The sequence below is a fragment of the Lampetra planeri genome, chromosome 26 (assembly GCF_965212315.1).
Source record: "Lampetra planeri chromosome 26, kcLamPlan1.2.h2, whole genome shotgun sequence".
NCBI classification, from domain to species: Eukaryota; Metazoa; Chordata; class Hyperoartia; order Petromyzontiformes; family Petromyzontidae; genus Lampetra; species Lampetra planeri.
Window position 1 is genome coordinate 8,250,659 of NC_136132.1, and position 20,385 is coordinate 8,271,043.

General features: G+C 49.9%; 1 protein-coding gene across 3 annotated transcripts; it reads right to left on the reverse strand.

Annotated features, from left to right (window-relative positions):
* Window positions 1-12: 12 nt before the first annotated feature.
* On the reverse strand, window positions 13-20,025 carry LOC144727650 (uncharacterized). Of its 3 annotated transcripts, none has more exons than XM_078606621.1 (11): window positions 19,591-20,025; window positions 18,562-18,627; window positions 14,651-14,752; window positions 13,139-13,279; window positions 12,304-12,661; window positions 11,528-11,757; window positions 10,484-10,852; window positions 9,563-9,784; window positions 8,306-8,509; window positions 6,566-6,783; window positions 13-3,648 (listed from the first exon to the last, which is right to left on the reverse strand). In XM_078606621.1, exons 2-11 carry the CDS (start codon window positions 18,586-18,588, stop codon window positions 3,480-3,482), a joined length of 2,040 nt encoding a protein of 679 aa, XP_078462747.1. In that variant the 5' UTR covers window positions 18,589-18,627; window positions 19,591-20,025; the 3' UTR covers window positions 13-3,479. The 3 variants fall into 3 exon arrangements, with proteins under 3 accessions (XP_078462747.1, XP_078462749.1, XP_078462748.1); XM_078606623.1 differs by lacking the exon at window positions 19,591-20,025 and adding an exon at window positions 18,011-18,140 and having other exon boundaries at window positions 18,562-19,096; XM_078606622.1 differs by lacking the exon at window positions 19,591-20,025 and having other exon boundaries at window positions 13,139-13,276; window positions 18,562-19,097.
* Window positions 20,026-20,385: the final 360 nt, after the last annotated feature.

The following is a 20,385-nucleotide window of genomic DNA, read 5'->3' on the forward strand; positions in this document are numbered from 1 at the left end:
AAAATAGAAAAAAATAGTTCATTGTTTATTGTTGGACTAAAAGAGCACGTGACAATAGATACAACCTCCATCACAAGTTACATTGGATATTTTAATAAGCAATCTTGAGGTAAAATATATTGCACGTCACATTCGCAGCAAATGACGGCAGAAATAATATGATAAAAATTATTACAATCTTCATCAACTAAATTTAATGGCAATAAAACAATGCAATTGAACCTTATGGTGGAACCCCGGGGTTCCATAAGCCCCCGGCTCTCACATAAACTGCGTTGCGACGTCATTTAATGTCTGTTGAAGGCGACCGACACGGCAATCGATTCCTCTCGACGAGCTCTACACGATGCGCTAATCAAAGTTTTAAAGTTTTGTTTCTTCTGCGCATTCGTCCTCGCTGCTGCGCTTGGACATGACATCAGAATGATCCGCGCCAGGCGAGTCGCGGCGTTTATGTGCGCGGTGGGGACGGAGTCGCCAAAAATAAATTAGTTAATTACAATTTTGACTTCCATTTATTCGGGACCCCGGGGTCCCGCCATAAGGTTCAATTGACGATCAACTTCCTCCAAATCATCTTGATGTATTTTAGCAGCATAAATGAAGCATTTGTGCTTGGAAATCCATGCTCATTCATAATAACTTACACAAAGGCGTATACACAGCTGACACAAGTACGACTGCTAACCACCGAGTGTGCACTCTTAACAGCGTTGTCTTATATTCTTAGGTTTTTTCGGTAAAGTCACGTAGCTAAAAAATTAATAAAAGTAAAATAAAAATAAAATAAAAATCACGACGTTTCGGAGGCAGCACAAGCTTCCGTCTTCAGGTGGAACCGTCACAGCACGCTTGCTGTATCAAGTTCCACCTGAAGGCGGAAGCTTGTGTTGCCTCCGAAACGTCGTGAACTTTATTTTATTTTTTATTTTACTTTTATTAATTTTAATTTTTTTTACCTACGTGACTTTACCGAAAAAACCAAAGAATATTAATCCTTGCAGTCACGAAAGCTTCAAATCTAGCGTTGTCTTATTTCTGCGTTCGCTACCATGGGTGTGGAACAACAACAACGTTCAGGAAAGCATCATCCCGTCTGGAATGCGCTGTATATGTTCACGGTTAAGTGTCAACTGGCTTCTACTTCACTGTCCACTGAGAGTCTAGTTGGGCAGGGGGTGGGGGGGGGATTATTGTTTGCTGCCCCCCACTGCCAGTGAGATTGTACAATAGTCATATATAGTATTACACAAACACAAACATCGCCCACTGAGTAAGGCACATACATCACACGTGCCTGCATAGCATAGTGGCATAACACAATCTGAATTAGGTTTATTCCGCAAATAATTTATCCTTAACCCTGCGCGAAAACATGCGTGTGAATGTGTATATGTGGGGAGTGGTGGTGGAGCGGTTAGCGCGCTGCGCTTTGAACCCAGCGACCCAGGTTCGATTCCTGCTCATGGTCAACACCAGTGGCGATTATCTGAACCGGTCCTGGGCCTCCCCTAGATCGACTCGGCCTCAAATGAGTACCTGGTGCAGTGTGTAAAAACATCGTCACTGGGGAGACAAAGGCGGTCGGGCGTGGAGCTGGTCACCCACCCCTTCGTGTGCCATTCTGCCCTTCATAGGTGCTCGCTGACAGCACTTGCCCCAACAGTCTGTTAAGGCTATACGGGCATCTTTGTTATTTGTGTGTACAAGTGCCACGCGGTTACCCGTGTGCTTTACAACAATCAGTGTCTTTGTCTATAAATATGGTTAGGACATTTACCAATGTACGGGGTGATCCATTTACAGACACCCCAATAAAACAAGAGGCAGAATTACGAAGGTAAAAATAACTGAATGCGTAGCAATAGTCGTTTAGACCACCGACTCAAACAATTGACAAAATATTACCATTCCAACACTTTTGAGCTAGTCATCTGGATAACGCTTGGAGCGTTTGTACGTGCAACGCACACCTCTGTGCTTTATTAAATACATTTATTTACAGCCTACATTAATATTTTTCGTGGTGGGTTTTTCTTGTCGTTTACATATTTGAATTACATTGTGAGCTGTCGAATGGCACTGCACACTCAAAGTAATTACAGTGCATTCTGCTGAGCTTTTCGTTGCAGTGCACTTATGTGCTCCCAGCCTTCACCAACATGCACTGACCAGCGTGGTGAAGTATGGTCAAATAACCCCAAAAACCCGCACTGTGTGGCAAGGCCCTCATCCAGCAGTGGACTGAAAAAGGGTCGCCACGTGATTATGATTATATTATGCCGTCCTTGAAAAACATCCTTGGCGTCTGAGGTTGCTCGGGAAAACTTTGAACCTGAACCGCTGTGGCCGCAGAGCTGCAACATCATCGGCAGGATTGATGGGGCACACGCCATGTGATCTACGTCATCACAATATGAACACCGAACTCGTGCATAGTTGGAACAATAATTGTGACCCGCATAGTGAATAAGATGCCCACACAATTACAATTCAACCTACCCTCATAGGTCAAGGGACAATTAAATTAACCGAGAATCTCACATACTCGAGCAAAGTTTTTGGTGCCTTGTGTTTAACATTCAGACAAGAAGGCGGATGCCAGAAAAATCAGCCCTTGCTGGACTCTAAGGGTTGTACATCCGTAAATAAATGTCTTTACCGCTATGAATAGTTTACATTTTTTTTCAATGCGTTAAAGGAAGACGCGACCTATAAATATACATTGTGTGATTGTATTTATTATTAATAATTAATTAAAACTACGTTTATCAGTGGCAAAGCAGCACTTTACAAGTGCTCGTGTAAAATTAATTTCAGGTCACCTTGGGGCCCTCACCCAATTGGCTCCTTGAACCTTCCCGCTGCGCGTCATGATGCAGCTGCAGCACGGGGTCTTCCATCTCGTCGTTAACGTTACGGCCATCAAAGAGCAGCAACGTCACCATAGTATGCCGTGTCACATGCCCATGACGTCCAGTTCCTTCTTCTCACGAGTGAAGCTTTACACTCGTGACACGGCCTCGGTGTGCATCTACAACATAATAAATTAAACTTTTCTTTGCGTCTTCCTTCAAGCTCATTCAAGTTACTTATTTATTCACAAGGGGTAGATAAAATCGCACTGATAAACCACAGCAGACCCTCCTCGTCATCTGCTCCAGGCTCATTTATCAGACGAGTTGTACAAAGCTAAGCCTCGTTTCCTCACCGGGGCGAGGGTCTGTGCCCACAGTCGTCATTGGTCATACTCCGAAGGTATGCTGCGCACGAAGTAACGATGATGATCACCGTTTCAAACAATGCTCGGCTCCAATGTGTGCCCGTGTTCACCAAACGACACTGGACGGTGGGAAGGGAGGGGGAAGCGTGTCTATTACAGAAGTGCCGCTTGGTCCTGGAAATGAGTGAGCCGTAGCCCGCCAGCTCACCCCGCCAGCTCACCCCGAGACCGCACCGGCCCACCCCGTCACCCGCGATCAGAGGGCGAAGGCGAGGTCCTGCCCATTGGCGCTCCGCATGTGCACGTCGCCCAGCTCCGGCAGCGTGGCCTGCAGCCGCTCGACGGCCTCCAGCGTGACGCGGCCACACCGCGACACGTCCAGCGAACGCAGCCACGGGCAGCTCGCGGCCAGGGCGTCCAGGACGCTGCGGGGGGCAGGGGGGGGGGCACACGCACCGGCGCAATTCGTCGCACTTATTCCAACAGCGATGCTACCGCGGTGCGACGGTGAAGCACGGTGGGCTGGATACAACTCCTGAGTGGCTCCGGTGAGATTTGGATGAAGCAATAAGTCCTAGATTGTCGACTGAACCGAAATTGCTTGAAGCTGCTCAGTGCAATGTCAGAGTCTGCAATACACAATGTAAGCCATGTTTCATAGTTGGAGACAGTCTGGGAAATGTATAATTTAAAGGCATGAAACCTTGGCCTGACGTTCCATATATTACGATTAAAAAAACCTTTACAGTTAGTGAAAATTTGACTGTATAGGCATCATTCTGTACTAGACACCCACCACAGTTCAAGGCGATGAGGCGAGCTGTCGAAGCAGTACTGAAAGTAGGTTGTTGTTGACTTATTTGCGTGGAGGTTTGAATGTTAGCCTCTCCTTTGACTTGGTTTTAAGAGGTAATTTCCTTTCACCCCACATGGAAACACTCAATTAGTTACATGTTTCAAGTCAAATCCTCTTATATATTTGTCTTGAGACTCCCAGACACTTGAATTCACTAACAATAGCATGATTACAAGCTTCGGTAATGCCGCAGTGGATCTGCCCGTGTGGTGCTACAGAAAAGCGTTCAACTCGGAATCGGGAAGATGCGAATTCAAATCTCGTTTGGGGGTTGACCGCTAATCATTTAACCACAGATAAAAATGGTACCACTTTGTGGGAAGTGAGGGGCTAGTCCAAGGGGTCGGCAACCAAAACAACAAGAGCCATTTTTTTCAAATTCAGTCAAAAACTCAATATTTCAAGAGCCGCAAGGCATGTGAATATGAGATCGTCCATAATAAATAACGTCACAAAACAGTCCTTAGTCGGCAGCCTTAGCAGGTCGCCGACCCCCGGACTCGCCTCTGCAACCGGATTGTAGCGTTGCTCGATTGTGCAGTGGCAAAGAAATACGAGCCGGCCCGGAGGCACGGGTTAACCCTGGAAGCTCCTGTGAACGCGCGGGTTAACCCTGGAAGCTCGTGTGAACGCGCGGGTTAACCCTGGAAGCTCGTGTGAATTCGCGGGTTAACCCTGGAAACTCCTGTGAACACGTGGGTTAACCCTGGAAACTCCTGTTAACGCGCGGGTTAACCCTGGAAACTCCTGTGAACACGTGGGTTAACCCTGGAAACGCCTGTGAACGCGCGGGTTAACCTTGGAAGCTCGTGTGAATGTGCAGGTTAACCCTGGAAGCTCGTGTGAACGTGCGGGTTAACCCTGGAAGCTCCTGTGAATGCGCGGGTTAACCCTGGAAACTCCTGTGAATGCGCGGGTTAACCCTGGAAACTCCTGTGAACACGTGGGTTAACCCTGGAAACTCCTGTGAACGCGCGGGTTAACCTTGGAAGCTCGTGTGAATGCGCGGGTTAACCCTGGAAGCTCGTGTGAACGTGCGGGTTAACCCTGGAAGCTCCTGTGAATGCGCGGGTTAACCCTGGAAACTCCTGTGAACGCGCGGGTTAACCCTGGAAGCTCCTGTGAATGCGCGGGTTAACCCTGGAAGCTCGTGTGAACGCGCAGGTTAACCCTGAAAGCTCCTGTGAACGCGTGGGTTAACCCTGGAAGCTCGTGTGAACGCGCGGGTTAACCCTGGAAGCTCCTGTGAACGCGCGGGTTAACCCTGAAAGCTCCTGTGAACGCGTGGGTTTACCCTGGAAGCTCGTGTGAATGCGCGGGTTAACCCTGGAAGCTCCTGTGAACGCGTGGGTTAACCCTGGAAGCTCCTGTGAATGCGCGGGTTAACCCTGGAAGCTCGTGTGAATGCGCGGGTTAACCCTGGAAGCTCCTGTGAACGCGCGGGTTAACCCTGGAAGCTCGTGTGAACGCGCGGGTTAACCCTGGAAGCTCCTGTGAACGCGCAGGTTAACCCTGCAAGCTCGTGTGAACGCGCGGGTTAACCCTGGAAGCTCGTGTGAACACGCGGGTTAACCCTCGAAGCTCGTGTGAACACGCGGGTTAACCCTGGAAGCTCGTGTGAACACGCGGAATAACCCTGCAAGCTCGTGTGAACATGCGGGTTAACCCTGGAAGCTCGTGTGAACACGCGGGTTAACCCTGCAAGCTCGTGTGAACGCGCGGGTTAACCCTGCAAGCTCGTGTGAACGTGCGGGTTAACCCTGCAAGCTCGTGTGAACGCGCGGGTTAACCCTGCAAGCTCGTGTGAACGCGCGGGTTAACCCTGGAAGCTCGTGTGAACGTGCGGGTTAACTCTGGAAGCTCCTGTGAATGCACGGGTTAACCCTGGAAACTCCTGTGAACGCGCGGGTTAACCCTGGAAGCTCCTGTGAATGCGCGGGTTAACCCTGGAAGCTCGTGTGAACGCGCAGGTTAACCCTGAAAGCTCCTGTGAACGCGTGGGTTAACCCTGGAAGCTCGTGTGAACGCGCGGGTTAACCCTGGAAGCTCCTGTGAACGCGCGGGTTAACCCTGAAAGCTCCTGTGAACACGTGGGTTTACCCTGGAAGCTCGTGTGAACGCGCGGGTTAACCCTGGAAGCTCCTGTGAACGCGCGGGTTAACCCTGGAAGCTCCTGTGAATGCGCGGATTAACCCTGCAAGCTCGTGTGAACGCGCGGGTTAACCCTGCAAGCTCGTGTGAACACGCGGGTTAACCCTGGAAGCTCGTGTGAACACGCGGGTTAACCCTGAAAGCTCGTGTGAACGCGCGGGTTAACCCTGCAAGCTCGTGTGAACGCGCGGGTTAACCCTGCAAGCTAGTGTGAACGCGCGGGTTAACCCTGCAAGCTCGTGTGAACGCGCGGGTTAACCCTGGAAGCTCGTGTGAACGTGCGGGTTAACCCTGGAAGCTCCTGTGAACGCGCGGGTGCGGAGTCGTGAGGATACCTGTCGGAGAGCTGCTCGCAGCAGGACAGGTCGAGGTGACGCAGCCGGCGGAGCAGCGGGGCGGCCGCCGCCAGGCCCCCGTCGCTCAGGCGGTAGCAGCCGGCGAGCGACAGGCGCTCGAGGGAGGGGCAGCCGCGGCTCAGCGCGAGCAGCGCCGCGTCGGACAGCTCACACAGGTGGGACACGTGCAGGCAGCGCAGCTCTGGGAACCGCAGCACCTGCGCACGCCCCCGCCACACACGCCACGCGTGTCACCAGCGCAGTTGCGCCCGCGCTCAACTCATCTGGTCCAACACCATGTGAGACTAGGCTCTAAGGAAAGCTGTCTCGGGTGTGGACCAATCAATTTCAAGGACAGTGCAAATATTATCAGAGTTATGTTTTTTGTTTGCATTATGGCTGTAGGTATTGTGGTCTATGCAAACATGACTCCTTGTAAAAGATAGACGGGTAAAAAAACAATTGTCGGGCCCAAACTTGTTTCAATAAACTATTTTTTTTATTTTACAAGGTTAAGGACCGCTGAGCTCTATGGCTTTTTTTCAGAAGCAACCCGGCTACCACAAATGACAGCTCAATTAAGTGGCTTGTCACGTGGAAATGTATAGCAACTAAATACTCTAAACGCACGTTTAGAGGTATGTATGTTGAATTATTTCGCACCGTACGTAGCCAACCGTGCTAATCGGAGGTGCGGGGGAGGTACAAACAAGTGTGCAGGGAAAAACCGGAGCTACCCGGAGAAAAATCCACACGATCGAACCCACGACCTGCTGCATACGAGGGAGAGTTAACATCTCGCCACCGTGGCAGAATCAAGATGAAGATCAAGGTTGCCGCCACGGCAAAAGCCGTGGATTGCCTGCCGCCACACCGCGAAATGCAAACCAACAACGAGCTACGTTTTGTTGTAGCTACGCGTGGAGGCGATGCGCTGCGGTTTGTGCAACCTCGGTTTGAAGCTTTCTTCACGAATGACGCGGAGCGCCAACGACATCACTCCCACACATTGTAATTAGGCATGTGAAGAAAGTTCACCTCCTAATCCGGGAATGTGGTGAATTTTAAAGTCCCCGTTCAGGGTAAAGAATCAAATATGATTAAATGCAGTGTCGTTTAATCTTTTTTTTCTGCCACGTTTATAATCTTAGCACCAAAAGGTATTTTCACATGATTTGTATATTCAACTATCAATTCTTATTCGCACCATTTGATGCACGTATCACGAATGCACCGTTCATTTGTGGTGGAATAAATCAAGGAAGCGTTACGTTGCAGTTTTAACACAGCCCCCATGTGGCGATGACGTGAGGCCACGTGATGATGGAGCACCTGAAGGTAATGTTAAACGATTTTTTTTTCTCATTACCTGAGCTTCACACTTACCAGCCTAGCTACATATCTACAAGAGACACCTGTAAACAAGAGAAACCTGTCTCTTGTTTGGTGGTCATCTGTTTCGGCTTGTCATAGAAGTTGCCAAACAGGGTCAGGCAACCCGCCTGATGTCAAGCTCTCTTCATTTGATCAGCAAGTCTTCCCCTCTTTCACAGAAAGCAAAGCTCACGTTGCAACGCGTCGTGCTGACCGAGTGACTGCAATCGTGGACTGCACGAGCTGCTGGAGAGAAGCCCGTCGTCGTCGCTCGCGGGTTAACGCGTTGGCCGGCGACGACGGTCGCCCCAAATTTGACCCCGGGTCGATCACAACCTTCGGTCTGCGGGGCGGCGAGTCGCTCACCTGCGTGAGGCTGGCGTCCGTGAGCCGGAAGCAGTTGGCGAGGTCGAGTTCGGCGAGCTGGGAGAGGGCGCTCAGCCGGGGCCCCACCTCGCCCGCCTCCACCTCCGCCGGCGACGGCGGCGCCAAATCTTCCGGCCACACGGGCGGCGGGGAGAAGAAGCCGATGTTGCCAAACGAGCGGCTGAACTTGGGCCCGGACGAACTCTGCCAACGGTCACACGCACGGGGCGGCGCTCATCAGCCGACGGTGACCGGTGCCAGTGCTGACCGAGGATAAACAAAAGGCAAAGATCCCCCGTACAGCCTACATGGGCTGTTGGGGCAAGTGGTTTTAGCAAGCAGCTATGATGGCCGGCACGGTACACGAGGGTGTGGGTAACCAGCACTGCGCCCGGCCATCTTCGTCTCCCCGGTGGCGATGTATACACACCACATCAGGTACTCATTTGAGGCAGAGTCAACCTAGGGGAGACCCAGAACCGATTCAGATAATCGTCACTGGTGGCCGTGAGCGGGAATCGAACTCGGTTCGACAGGTTCAAAGCGCAGTGCCCGAACCGCTACACTACCACTCCCCACACCCGCTAGATAGAGGGGCTGATACGGATGGTACAAGGGCCTATAGAAAAAAAGCCATCGGATTGATCTAGAAGGCAATAAGCGACCTTAATGAAGCTGTATTGTGTTGGTACTTGGTTCCCGTGAAGTGTGACGGGAATTTTAAGAAAAAGTTTTGTCTCGCACCCCGAGCCGCTCGTACGCACGTAGCGCACGCTGATCACAACTAAACCACTTTTTGAGAAGCTAAAAGAGGTTGTCCTATAGACAGAGTGATCTCATATAGTAATAGGAATCTTACTCGTGTAATACAGTGGCTTGGGTCAACCAACAGATGAGCTTCGCCCAACACTCATTCAAACAGGAAAGACACCACCTTTGGACCAATTCACGTGGTGTAGAATCTCACTTTTCATTTGATTTTACAAAAACAAGCGGACGCATTTATTATGGAAACTATGGGAAATTACTCATGGAAGTGCAACATTTCACTGATTTACGAATGTGGCACTTTGATCTTTGACATAAACAGCAGCAGCAGTGGATATGCATGTATGTTGAACTTCTTTTTGCACCGTAAGTAGCCAACCATGCTAATGGGAGGTGGGGGGGGAAACAACAACCTCAACACAAAAAAATCTGTTCTTAAAGAAATGAGTTTTCAATCTCGAGTGCCAGTCCACAGTGCGAGAGGGCTACCGTGTGGCTGCTGGGCAACAACGGCTGTAAGCAGGGCTTCTCTATGCCCAGCAGGCCCCAGTCGGTGAGCTCGCGGCACCAGGCAAGACGAAGCACCCGCAGGGTGGCCAGGCTCGTGCTGATGGCGCGCACGCTGGCGTCCGTGACGGCCACGCACGACGAGAGGTCCAGCTCCCGCAGAGACGCACCCAGCGCAACCGCCAGTGACACCACGCTCGAGGCCTGCGTGCGGGACACACGGTGGCACGTGACATGCACGCAGGACACACGGTGGCCCGTGAGATACACACGGGAATGGACATGGGACGCACAGGATACAAGGGACAAACTACGCAGATGCTTGCACTAAACCCCACTCTCACATTGAAAGCTGTTTTGAAGTTTTTGAAATTAGATTTCAATTTGCCAACATTTGCAATCCTACGACACGTACATGTGCACAACAATGCATCTGAAGACATTGTAAATGAAGACAGACTTGGATGACTTGTACAATTTTCAGTGCTGAGGGAATGCCATGCTGGAGTAGAAATAACTAAGTTACTGTGCTTGTGAGAATCAAGACACTTGGACAGGTGAGTATGGCCAATCAGGCAGGGGAAAACAGGAACGCCTTAATGTGGGAGTTATAGAGCAGGATGGGGTGAGGCAGGTAGACAGCTATGATGAGATTAAGAACGTAGAGACAGCAGCAGATGGGGACCAACCTGCCACTCAAGTGGAGGGAGACCGTGTGATTTGACAGGGGACATAGTTGCTGGAGCAGAGGGCATAACGGGGGACAACTAGATTCAGCAAAGCCTTTAGCACTCAAAATGGATTTTAAGGTCGCATCTCTGTAGCACGGTTGGCTACGTACGGTCCAAAATAAGTTCAACATGCATACATACGAAGAAGAGGACATCGTGAACGGTGTCGTACTGTGATATTGCAGTAGCGCAGGCTCAGCTCCTGCAGCGGCGCGAACGCCATTCCTTGTTCTCCTTCAACCTCTGCCCTGAGCGGAGGCCTTTCCCCCGCCATCACGCTCGCTCCGTCCCGATTGCAGCTGCCTTTGTCCCACAGGCCCTTGCCCGTCAGCTGGTGGCACTCCGGCACGGAGAGGGCTGTGAGGCAAGGCAGGCAGGCCAGGCCGGACAGGCCCGCGTCTGTCAGGTGGCGTAGGTGGCCCATCCCGAGACGACGGAGGCCAGGAAGGCCCAGCGACACGGCCAGGGCCGCTTTATCCGTGAGCAGCACGCACCCGCTCATGTCCAGCACCTCAAGGAACGGCTGAGCAGTTACAATGGCCTGCAGAGACACGCATGTGCACCGAGAAACTGACTCGGGCCTAGAGTCCTGGTTTTTGCCAGGATTAGCCTGTTCTTGAGGTGACGTGCCTTAATGAAGTCTAATTGAGTATTTGGTGTAAAATAAATTGTAAAATATATGCTAGTGCTCATTTTATGGAACTTGGAGCAGGGTGATGGCACAGGTCAAACACTGACCAGCTTTTGAAATTGCATCATTCCACCTGCGAGCCATACTCTTAAAATTGTGAAGCTAAGATTTGGAAGGCCCAGGCATCAGGCTACGACGAAGGTAGGTATTTAGAAAGGGAGCCCTATTTCTTGATTTGCACGAGGGGCCATGCAAACCACGCTACGCCATTGGTTGGCAGCACTGCCAGGAAATTTAATTTGCATGACTGTAATGCAGCAGCTGTGCTCAAGCCATCATTGAGATGTTTGCCCGTCGGATACAAAAACAACAGCAGCAGCGCCGGTTTTGCTGTTGTTGTTGCACCGGTCACAACTGTGGCCATGCCTGCCTCTCTCGTGCCGGCCACGAGCCAATCCAAGCACGAGCGCTGACCCCTACCACCACGCCCTCAGCAACGCCACTGTCGATTACGGCAGACTAGCAGGAAGATAAGTGTGACGTTGGCTTCTTGAGAAAGGCTTGGGCTCGAAGGAAATGGCGAACCTGCACCGCGGCGTCCGAGAGATCCTTGCAGTCACGCAGGAGAAAGGAGGTGAGACGCAGCCCAGGGACGCTGACGATGGCGCGAGCTGTCTGCATCGTGAGCCCCAGGCCACTCAGGTCCAGGCCGGTGAGGGTGTCTGCGTGCTGCTGCAGGAACGACAGCAGGTTCCGCAGCAACAGCATGGCAGTAGAGTCTTGCGGCCTGCCACTTGGAACAGCGTCCTTCTTTCCTGCAATGCAGTAAGGGTGCTGTGATGTTATTGTTCCCGATGCAATAAAAGGTGCAGCCCTGCATTACTTGCTCATGCCACTGCTGGCAGAAGGGCCTTCACGAGAGGAAGCTCTAGAGAGCTCCTCTGGAGTGTATTTGGCCTACTCTTCCATGCTAGCCAGACTTCTCGGAAGATGTGGGAGGACCCACACTTTACTCCACCACACACAACCTGCTGATTGACCAACTGTGGTGTGTCCGTTTATACTTCTGGGTCCACTGAGGCTGGAGGATTAATAAACTTGCATTGTTTCAACTGGTGCTCCAGGTAATTGATTGAACCGGTGTGCAAATCAGAACATCAAGAAAGCATCCTGATATGATACGATATGTTCTCTGAAGAAGCTCCCAAAACCTGGAGTGAGACATTAGACCTAATGGTGCAGAACAAAGCAGTACAACCCAAAAACGCACCAGAGAGCTAGATGACCGTTTAGGTTGGTAAGCACAAAAAAGGTGCCCGTTTTCTCCGCAGTTCGATCATTCTTCTCATGGCACCTCTCACCATTGTGGCTGCTGTAGGGGTAGAAATCGAAGGTCATGTGGCACCCGGCGAGTGACAGGTGGCTCAGGTGCGGCGTGAGCGACACCAGGCGGTTGAACGTGCTGTCTGAGAGGTAGCGGAGCCCGGCGAGGGACAGCCGCTGCAGGTTCCGTAGACCCGGGCGGGCGAGCTCGCACTCCTCGGGGCGGCCCAACAGCATGCCCGGCATGAAGAGGCCATCGCAGCCCGTGAGGTCGAGGGAAAGCAGCCGCGGGCAGTGCTGCAGCACGGCCGGCAAGACCGCCTCCTGCAGCGCCGCTCCACGCAGCGCCAGCTGCTCCAGCGAAGGGCCCAGGCGGCGGGCGGCGAGCTCGAGTGCCTGTTGGGTGGTGGGATTCCTTGGCGTGATATTCGATGTTTTGCTCCACCTGCTGAGAGCTTCTTCTGAAACTGAGTAGGCCATATGTACCGGCGTCACGGTCCAAATTTGCCAAATGTGCGCTCCGAGTCTCCGTGTATTAAGGAGGGAATGCGGGACTCACTACTTCCACATTTCGCCCTAAAGTGCATTTTACCTGTTTTTGTCTTTTAATTTGTTATTTCAATTTTTAGTACCGCCTTGAGTAGGGGTGATATTTCATTTCAAATAAAACCTTAAACCTTTAAACATTTTATAAGCTCCCCACTACTTACTCAACCTGGAGCCACATAGCAATTGCGGCCCCCTACTACGAAACCACTGCAGACTTAAGCCCGTAAAACATACCGCCTTCGCGTTAGCTTCGGGGCGATGAGAATGGCGTGACTACAAATGTACCCGAGATGGTTAGCCAGCAGCCGTGGCGGGCGGCATCACCTGCCGGGCGGCGTGCGATCCGTCCGTGCAGGTGAGCACCGCGCTTATGCTGGCGCGCGACGGCACGCCGCTCGCGCTCCACGCATCGGCCCAGCCCAGTTCGCCACCGCACCCCACCGCCAGGTTGTACAACACATCCTTCTGGGGTAGAAGGGAGCGACGGGGAAGGAAAGGATTAATTAATCGAGTAAAATGTGTTCTCGTGCTCATGGTACATGCCGTTGATTAGTGTGTCAGTAATTTGTCATCAAAGAAATGTATACAAAATAATGTGGTTAGTCGTCGTGATGACATCTCATCCGACAACCGTAGATGACATCCCTGCCCATATGCAAAACAAATATGATATTGGCCATCCTGATAAAAAAATATCTGTACAGCTTTCTGCAATATTTTGCTGTCTTTTCTTGGATTTTCTGTTTGCACATAGTCACTTTAAGATGTTTTCTTGTTCGTGTTTTTGTTTTTTGTTTGTTGCGGTTGCATCCGATTCAAGAGCTGAATGGCTCGCAGGGCTATACCTAATAAATGTACTCGAACTTGAAATAACACATTATACTCAGTGTAAATGTGTATCTCTGTTAATGCAACTTTTGCAATTGCTGGGGGTTTGAACGATATATTGTACACAGACATAAGTAAATGTACAGCCCTTTTATAAATCCACTGGTGGATAAGTGTTTCTCCACACTACGCAGATCTTGGGGGTTATTTGGCCAAACATCATCATGCTGGGCAGTGAGAGATGGTGAAGGCAGTGAGAGATGGTGAAGGCAGTGAGAGATGGTGAAGGCAGTGAGAGATGGTGAAGGCAGTGAGAGATGGTGAAGGCAGTGAGAGATGGTGAAGGCAGTGAGAGATGGTGAAGGCAGTGAGAGATGGTGAAGGCAGTGAGAGATGGTGAAGGCAGTGAGAGATGGTGAAGGCAGTGAGAGACGGTGAAGGCAGTGAGAGATGGTGAAGGCAGTGAGAGATGGTGAAGGCAGTGAGAGATGAAGACAGTGAGAGATGGTGAAGGCAGTGAGAGATGGTGAAGGCAGTGAGATATGGTGAAGGCAGTGAGAGATGGTGAAGGCAGTGAGAGATGGTGAAGGCAGTGAGAGATGGTGAAGGCAGTGAGAGATGGTGAAGGCAGTGAGAGATGAAGACAGTGAGAGATGGTGAAGGCAGTGAGAGATGGTGAAGGCAGTGAGATATGGTGAAGGCAGTGAGAGATGGTGAAGGCAGTGAGAGATGGTGAAGGCAGTGCGCATAGAGCATAGAATTGCAACAATACAATTGATTTTGCTGAAATGGTATCTGCTCCCCATCACAAAGCCTGGATAGCCAAGCAAAATCCACTCTCAGTGCTACTCAGCTTCTGAGATTTTGACGAGATCGGGAGCATTCTGTGTGATTGGTCATCGGCGTGGGGCGGATCGTTACATGTCTACAAAAGACAGTAATTGTACAACAGCAAACTGAGTCTTCACCCATCAGTGTGGGCCCTAGTGGCTCAGTGTGAGATGGTACCTGTAGCGTGTGGTCCAAGGAGGACTGGTACCAAGCCTTGTTCACCAGCGATGCCTCTCGCCTCTCCGCCACCGACAGAAGGCTCATGATCCGAGTTATCACCTGTGAGAGTTGTACATCATGCAATTCACAATGTACATTATGGTGGCAGGAACTGAATTGTACCGAGATCTGCTTCCGGTATTGTATTGAAATGTATTACAGTAAAATGCGCAGTTTTTCGAGGCCTAGGTTGTCGGAGAAATACTGAGCGTCAAGGTTTGTGTAAGATACAAACTTCATACATGTAAGCGTGTGACCCTAAGGGGAGACTGGTCCTCATACCAAAGTGTGTTTCGTAAACATCACTGTGTACACAACATAGGGATAATCTACTACGTAATGGTTTACACCAAACATGGGCATAAGGGTTCTTGTAAGCAACTTGTGTAGAGACAAGGGTTGCAATGAAGGGTCATTGCCCGAAATTGTAAAATATATTTAAAACATATATTATACATTTTGATTTAAAGCTTTCGTGACTGCAGGGATTCATATTCTTGGTTCTTTCGGTAAAGTCACGTAGAAGGGAAATAATAAAAATATAAAACAATAAAATTCTCACGACGTTTCGATTGCTACACAAGCAATCATCATCAGGTGTGAAAACCACGGCAAGAAAATGTTATTGTTTCCCTTCTACGTGACTTTACCGAAAGAACCAATAACATCTATTATGTATTTTGAGACAGTGTTATTGACAAATGTGTTGGGTATTTTTGCTATTTGTGGTTGAGCACCACTGCCAACGCAGTATCACCAACTAATTAGTTTAAGGGGAGAATAAGTTTAATAGAGGTGGCACAGTGGTGCACACACTGTGCCGTAAAGCTGGCAGTGTTGCCACCTTTCTCACAGACCAACCCAAGGCATGTCTCAGTCGGTCTAGGTCTCATGCCTGTCAACCCACACGGTTTACCCGTAGCCTTGTCCAGGGAAATTGAGTTTTCAGGTCCATATGGTGTACAGTCGTTTCAATACGAGCAATTTTGTTTGTCTATTTGTTTGTGTTTCTCCCTTGTGATGGGACTTTGTAGGATGAACGTTGAGATTTATAAGGGCACAGGGTGACCAATAAGGTCTGACTTTGTCTGAAATAAGGTAGGGGGTGCTGATCAGGGGTTGACAGGTATGAGGTCTATCAAAACTGTCTAGTACAGTATATTGTAAAACATAATTGCAAGCCACTACCACCAGATCTCAGTTGAAATCTATCCCTGCCACCCAAACATAGATGCCAATTCATAATAGAGGGGTTTTTTTGGGTTAGATCACGTAAATATATAAATGTGTCGTTAAAACCCGCCACCACCCGACACAGCCAACTAGTAAGGGTTGTCACGTAAATGTTGTGACATTTAAATGTTGTAGCTTGGCTCTCCAGCACACCGGTGTGCTGTACTAGTGACGAATTGGCATGTTCTGTTTACGTGACAACCCTTACTAGTTGGCTGTGTCGGGTGGTGGAGGGTTTTAACGACACATTTATATATTTACGCAATCTAACCCCAAAATAACTCCTTTATTATGGATGATATTGGTCGCGAAAGCCTACATGTATATAGATTCCAATTCCCAAACTGCCTGGATCAAACCCGGACAGGTGGCAACCCTAGAACCCCATCATCTGAGTTTGATTCCTGGCCATGGCTAACACCAGTGACAAGTGACATCTGAACCATTTGTGGACCCCCGCTTCACCAACTCGCACTGATCAGCTTGCGATATTGTCAAACAACGGCCACAACCGACATGGCGTGGAGGAGGCCTTCATGCAGCGGAAACAGTTTCGAGGCGGTGCAAATTTCGCAAGTGTGCACATCCTTGCAGCAGCGGCTTTTGGCTAGCCATCGAAGGCGGTCGGTCACTGCATCGCGTGCTTTTGGATGAGTTTCTGCGGCCGTCTGGAATGCTCTTCCTTCCGATGTTAGGAAGCCACCGGAGCTCTCTACTTGAAAATCTCGATTGAAAACGAATTTCTTTAAAACTGCTTTTTGTGTTTAGTTCGTTGTCCTTCCCTCGCACATCAGATTTGCACGGCTGTCTACGTACGGTGCGAAAGAAGTTCAACATAAATTTGTATTTAAAGCTTTCGTGACTGCAGGGATTCATATGCTTGGTTCTTTCAGTAAAGTCACGTGACTTTACCGAAAGAACCAAGAATATGAGTTCAACATACAGATATACACTTACATTAAGCCCAGCGGTCTTTCAATCAGTCACTGGGCTCCCCCCCTCCACGTCACCAGGGCAATAAAAACCTTCCTGTTTACACATGTCACGTGTAAGAAGGCCACCTGTGCATACCCCAGTGATTCTTACTCGACACCCTTTGCTCCTTCACCTGATGGTTGGTGGAACCAGAGCTGTTGGCGAGTGGGGGCAGCGGTTTAAGATCAATGTCCATTTGGGGAAAATAGAAATGTGGCAATATGTCACTGCGCTGGTCAGTTCGAGTTGGTAAGCACACCTGCCCAAAATGTGATAACTACTTAGAGTGATAATGCGATTAGGGTTCACTATAGCAACCTACTACCACGATTGCATCACAATGGTCTTCATAATATTGGGCAAAAACATATATACTGTATATAGTACTTTACGAAAGAAGTCTTGTCGAGATCTGACAGTCAAATGCAAAAGGAAGTGTGACACTATTAACTACAATGACTGGTTCTCTTAAACATCTTAAGTATGTTCCCTCAGTTTGTTGCTAAACAGTCATGTACAGTAACAGCCGGTAAGGACTGGGTAGAAAAAAGCACGAAAAAGTTCCTTTGAAGTCAAAATACACCTCTAAAGATAACGACAAACGCCTCTACAAGTTTCCAAAGGCTGCATTATCCCCTTATGAAACCCTCAAATCCGCAAGACCTTCATGTGTAATCTGCTAACACGTGCACAATTTTAATTAACAATTCGATGCAAAATGTTTTCGCTGTATTGTATAAGCAAATGTTGTACTGTACGCATTTTTGCAAAAACTGATGACATCACATGCTAGTTTCACTGTTTTTCATGGACGATTTAATCCAAAATACAACCGACGTTTCGAGCAATGACCCTATTCCCATCACAATTCATCTGGTCGTTTGGCCTGGATGTGAGAGCTCAGCAGATGAAGGGCTTTAAATCGCCGCTCAACAAGCATTAGATGCCGCCCAACGTGAAGACTGAGTTCGTGATAGAAATTCCACATTCCTATGGCAAGGAAAGGTATCTCTTCCGAGGGCAACTGCTGACTGATAACTTACCTCCACCGAAAACAGTGGATAGCGCAATATCGTCAGGTTCTACTATTACGATTTGCTTTTTACGTACCGTTCACGCTGCCCAATGAGACATACACAATTGGCTAACGTTTCAGGAAAAGCCCCTTCTTCAGGGTGGAGAACGAGCAGAGAGAATTGACTTGACTGTGGTACAGGAGTCGGGCACTGAGCTACATTTGCTGCAGTGCCGTGGGAGAAAAAAAAACACAGAGGAAGATTTGAAGGTGACATCAACCAGTTTAGATTTAAAGCTATCGTGACTGCAGGGATTCATATTCTTGGTTCTTTCGGTAAAGTCACGTAGAAGGGAAACAATAAAATAATAAAAATAAAACATAATAAAATGAAATTCTCACGACGTTTCGCCCACAACGCAAACAGCCGTCATCAGGTGACTTTACCGAAAGAACCAAGAATATGACATCAACCAGTTTCAAATTGACGTGAATGGTCTTCCCCATTGGCAAACATCAAAAGAACATAAAAAAAAAACATAAATACATACACATTCCCACATCGGTTAAGACTCACAAGATGTATAAAATCCTGACAAGATAGACTGCATAAATGTCTGGTGCAGCAATGTTAATGCTACTTTACCTCGACGGGAAGATCAGGGCTTGACATCTCCAGGTGAAGACGCTGCACCCCAGGTGCTGCAGCTGTCTATGTCACAATCATTTAGTCACTCACCACCCACTCATTCATCCAACACAACCCTCCCACTCCGCTCCTTCACCCCAACCACTTACTCATTCACCCCCCACCCACCGACTCGCACATTCTTCAACAACAACAGCAACACAACCGGCGACGTCAACACGGGGCTTTGTGCCAGGCTCGGTGCACCCTGAGGCCGTCACGTGATGTGTGGAGGGGACTCGCTGCTGCTGCTGCTGGCAGGACGAGGTCCCGGGAAGAGACACCCTGGGACGGTGTCAACATGACAGCGTGACCGAGACGACTTGACTGACTTGACAGGTTCAACCCCGCTCGCTCGCTCACTCACCCACTCACCCACCCACTCACCCACCCACTGACTCACTCACCCACTCACTCACTCACCCACTCACTCACACACTCACTCACTCACACACTCACTCACCCACCCACTCACCCACTCACTCACCCACTCACTCACTCACCCACCCACTCACTCACCCACTCACTCACTCACCCACCCACTTACTCATCCACCCACCCACCCACTCACTCACACACTCACTCACTCACCCACCCACCCACCCACTCACTCACCCACCCACCCACCCACTCACCCACCCACTCACTCACTCACTCACCCACCCACCCACCCACTCACCCACCCACTCACTCACCCACTCACCCACTCACTCACTCACCCACCCACGCACTCACCCACCCACCCACTCACACACTCACCCACCCACTCACACACCCACCCACTCACTCACCCACCCACCCACCCACTGACTCACTTACCCACTCAATCACCCACCCACTCACTTACCCACTCACTCACTTATCCACCCACTGACTCACTCACTCACCCACTCACTCACCCACCCACCCACTGACTCACTCACCCACCCACTCACCCACTGACTCACCCACTCACCCACCCACTGACTCACTCACTCGCTCACTCACCCACCCTCCCTCAAAGGAGAGGCACCGTGCTGCTGCTTCTGTGCGCACTGCGTGGTTGGGTGGTGGTGGTGGTGGCAGGGGGGCAGGAGGAGGAGGAGGAAGCCTCTCGCCCGCCCAGACGCTGTTCCGCTGCCCGGCCCCTCCTCAGCCGCCATGCTGCGTAGGGAGCAATGAACTCGGCCCCAGTAAACCATTCTACGGTGCTTAAGCTACGTTTAGTTTCACCAGGAGAGGTAATGTAGCTCAGCGAAGCTGGCATTAGTAAACTGCACCGTGCAAGACTACGTTGAATGTTAGCAGGTTAAAGGCCCGCTGAGTCAATGCGGCTCCTTTTTCAGAAGCTACCCCCGACTACAAATGTGTCAGGCTCAACGAAATGGCTTATCACGTAGCAGCCAAATACTATCACACGCATGTTGATTAGGGGTCGTCCATAAATGACGTCACGCACCTTGGGGGGGGGATTCAGACATTTGTGACGATATGTGACGAGGGGGTGGATTTGAGAAATGTGACGTCACATCAAAATGCGCAACTTTAAATAAATACAGACAACACATTCTACTTAATTAAATAGACTTTTTAATAAATGTTTTCTCCTACAACATCAGAGTGCAGCGCCACATTAAATACGCACTACAATGACAATAGTTTAAAGCGATTTGAAGCAAGTTTTATTTTGGGGGGGAGGGGCAGAGCTTTGTGACGTCATATTTGAGGGGGGGTCTGACTTTTTGTGACGCCGTGTGACGAAGGGGGGGGGGGGTCAAAAATCGTCCAAAATCGCGTGACGTC

Bases quoted from the DNA above. Each gene is read 5' to 3' on its own strand.
- LOC144727650 (XM_078606621.1), bottom strand. From the start codon at position 18,588: ATGTCAAGCCCTGATCTTCCCGTCGAG. The intron at 13,280-14,650 runs GTACCATCTCAC...CTTCTACCCCAG, and splicing joins CCTTGGACCACACGCTACAG to AAGGATGTGTTGTACAACCT. The intron at 6,784-8,305 runs GTGAGCGACTCG...GGGCGTGCGCAG, and splicing joins CGGACGCCAGCCTCACGCAG to GTGCTGCGGTTCCCAGAGCT.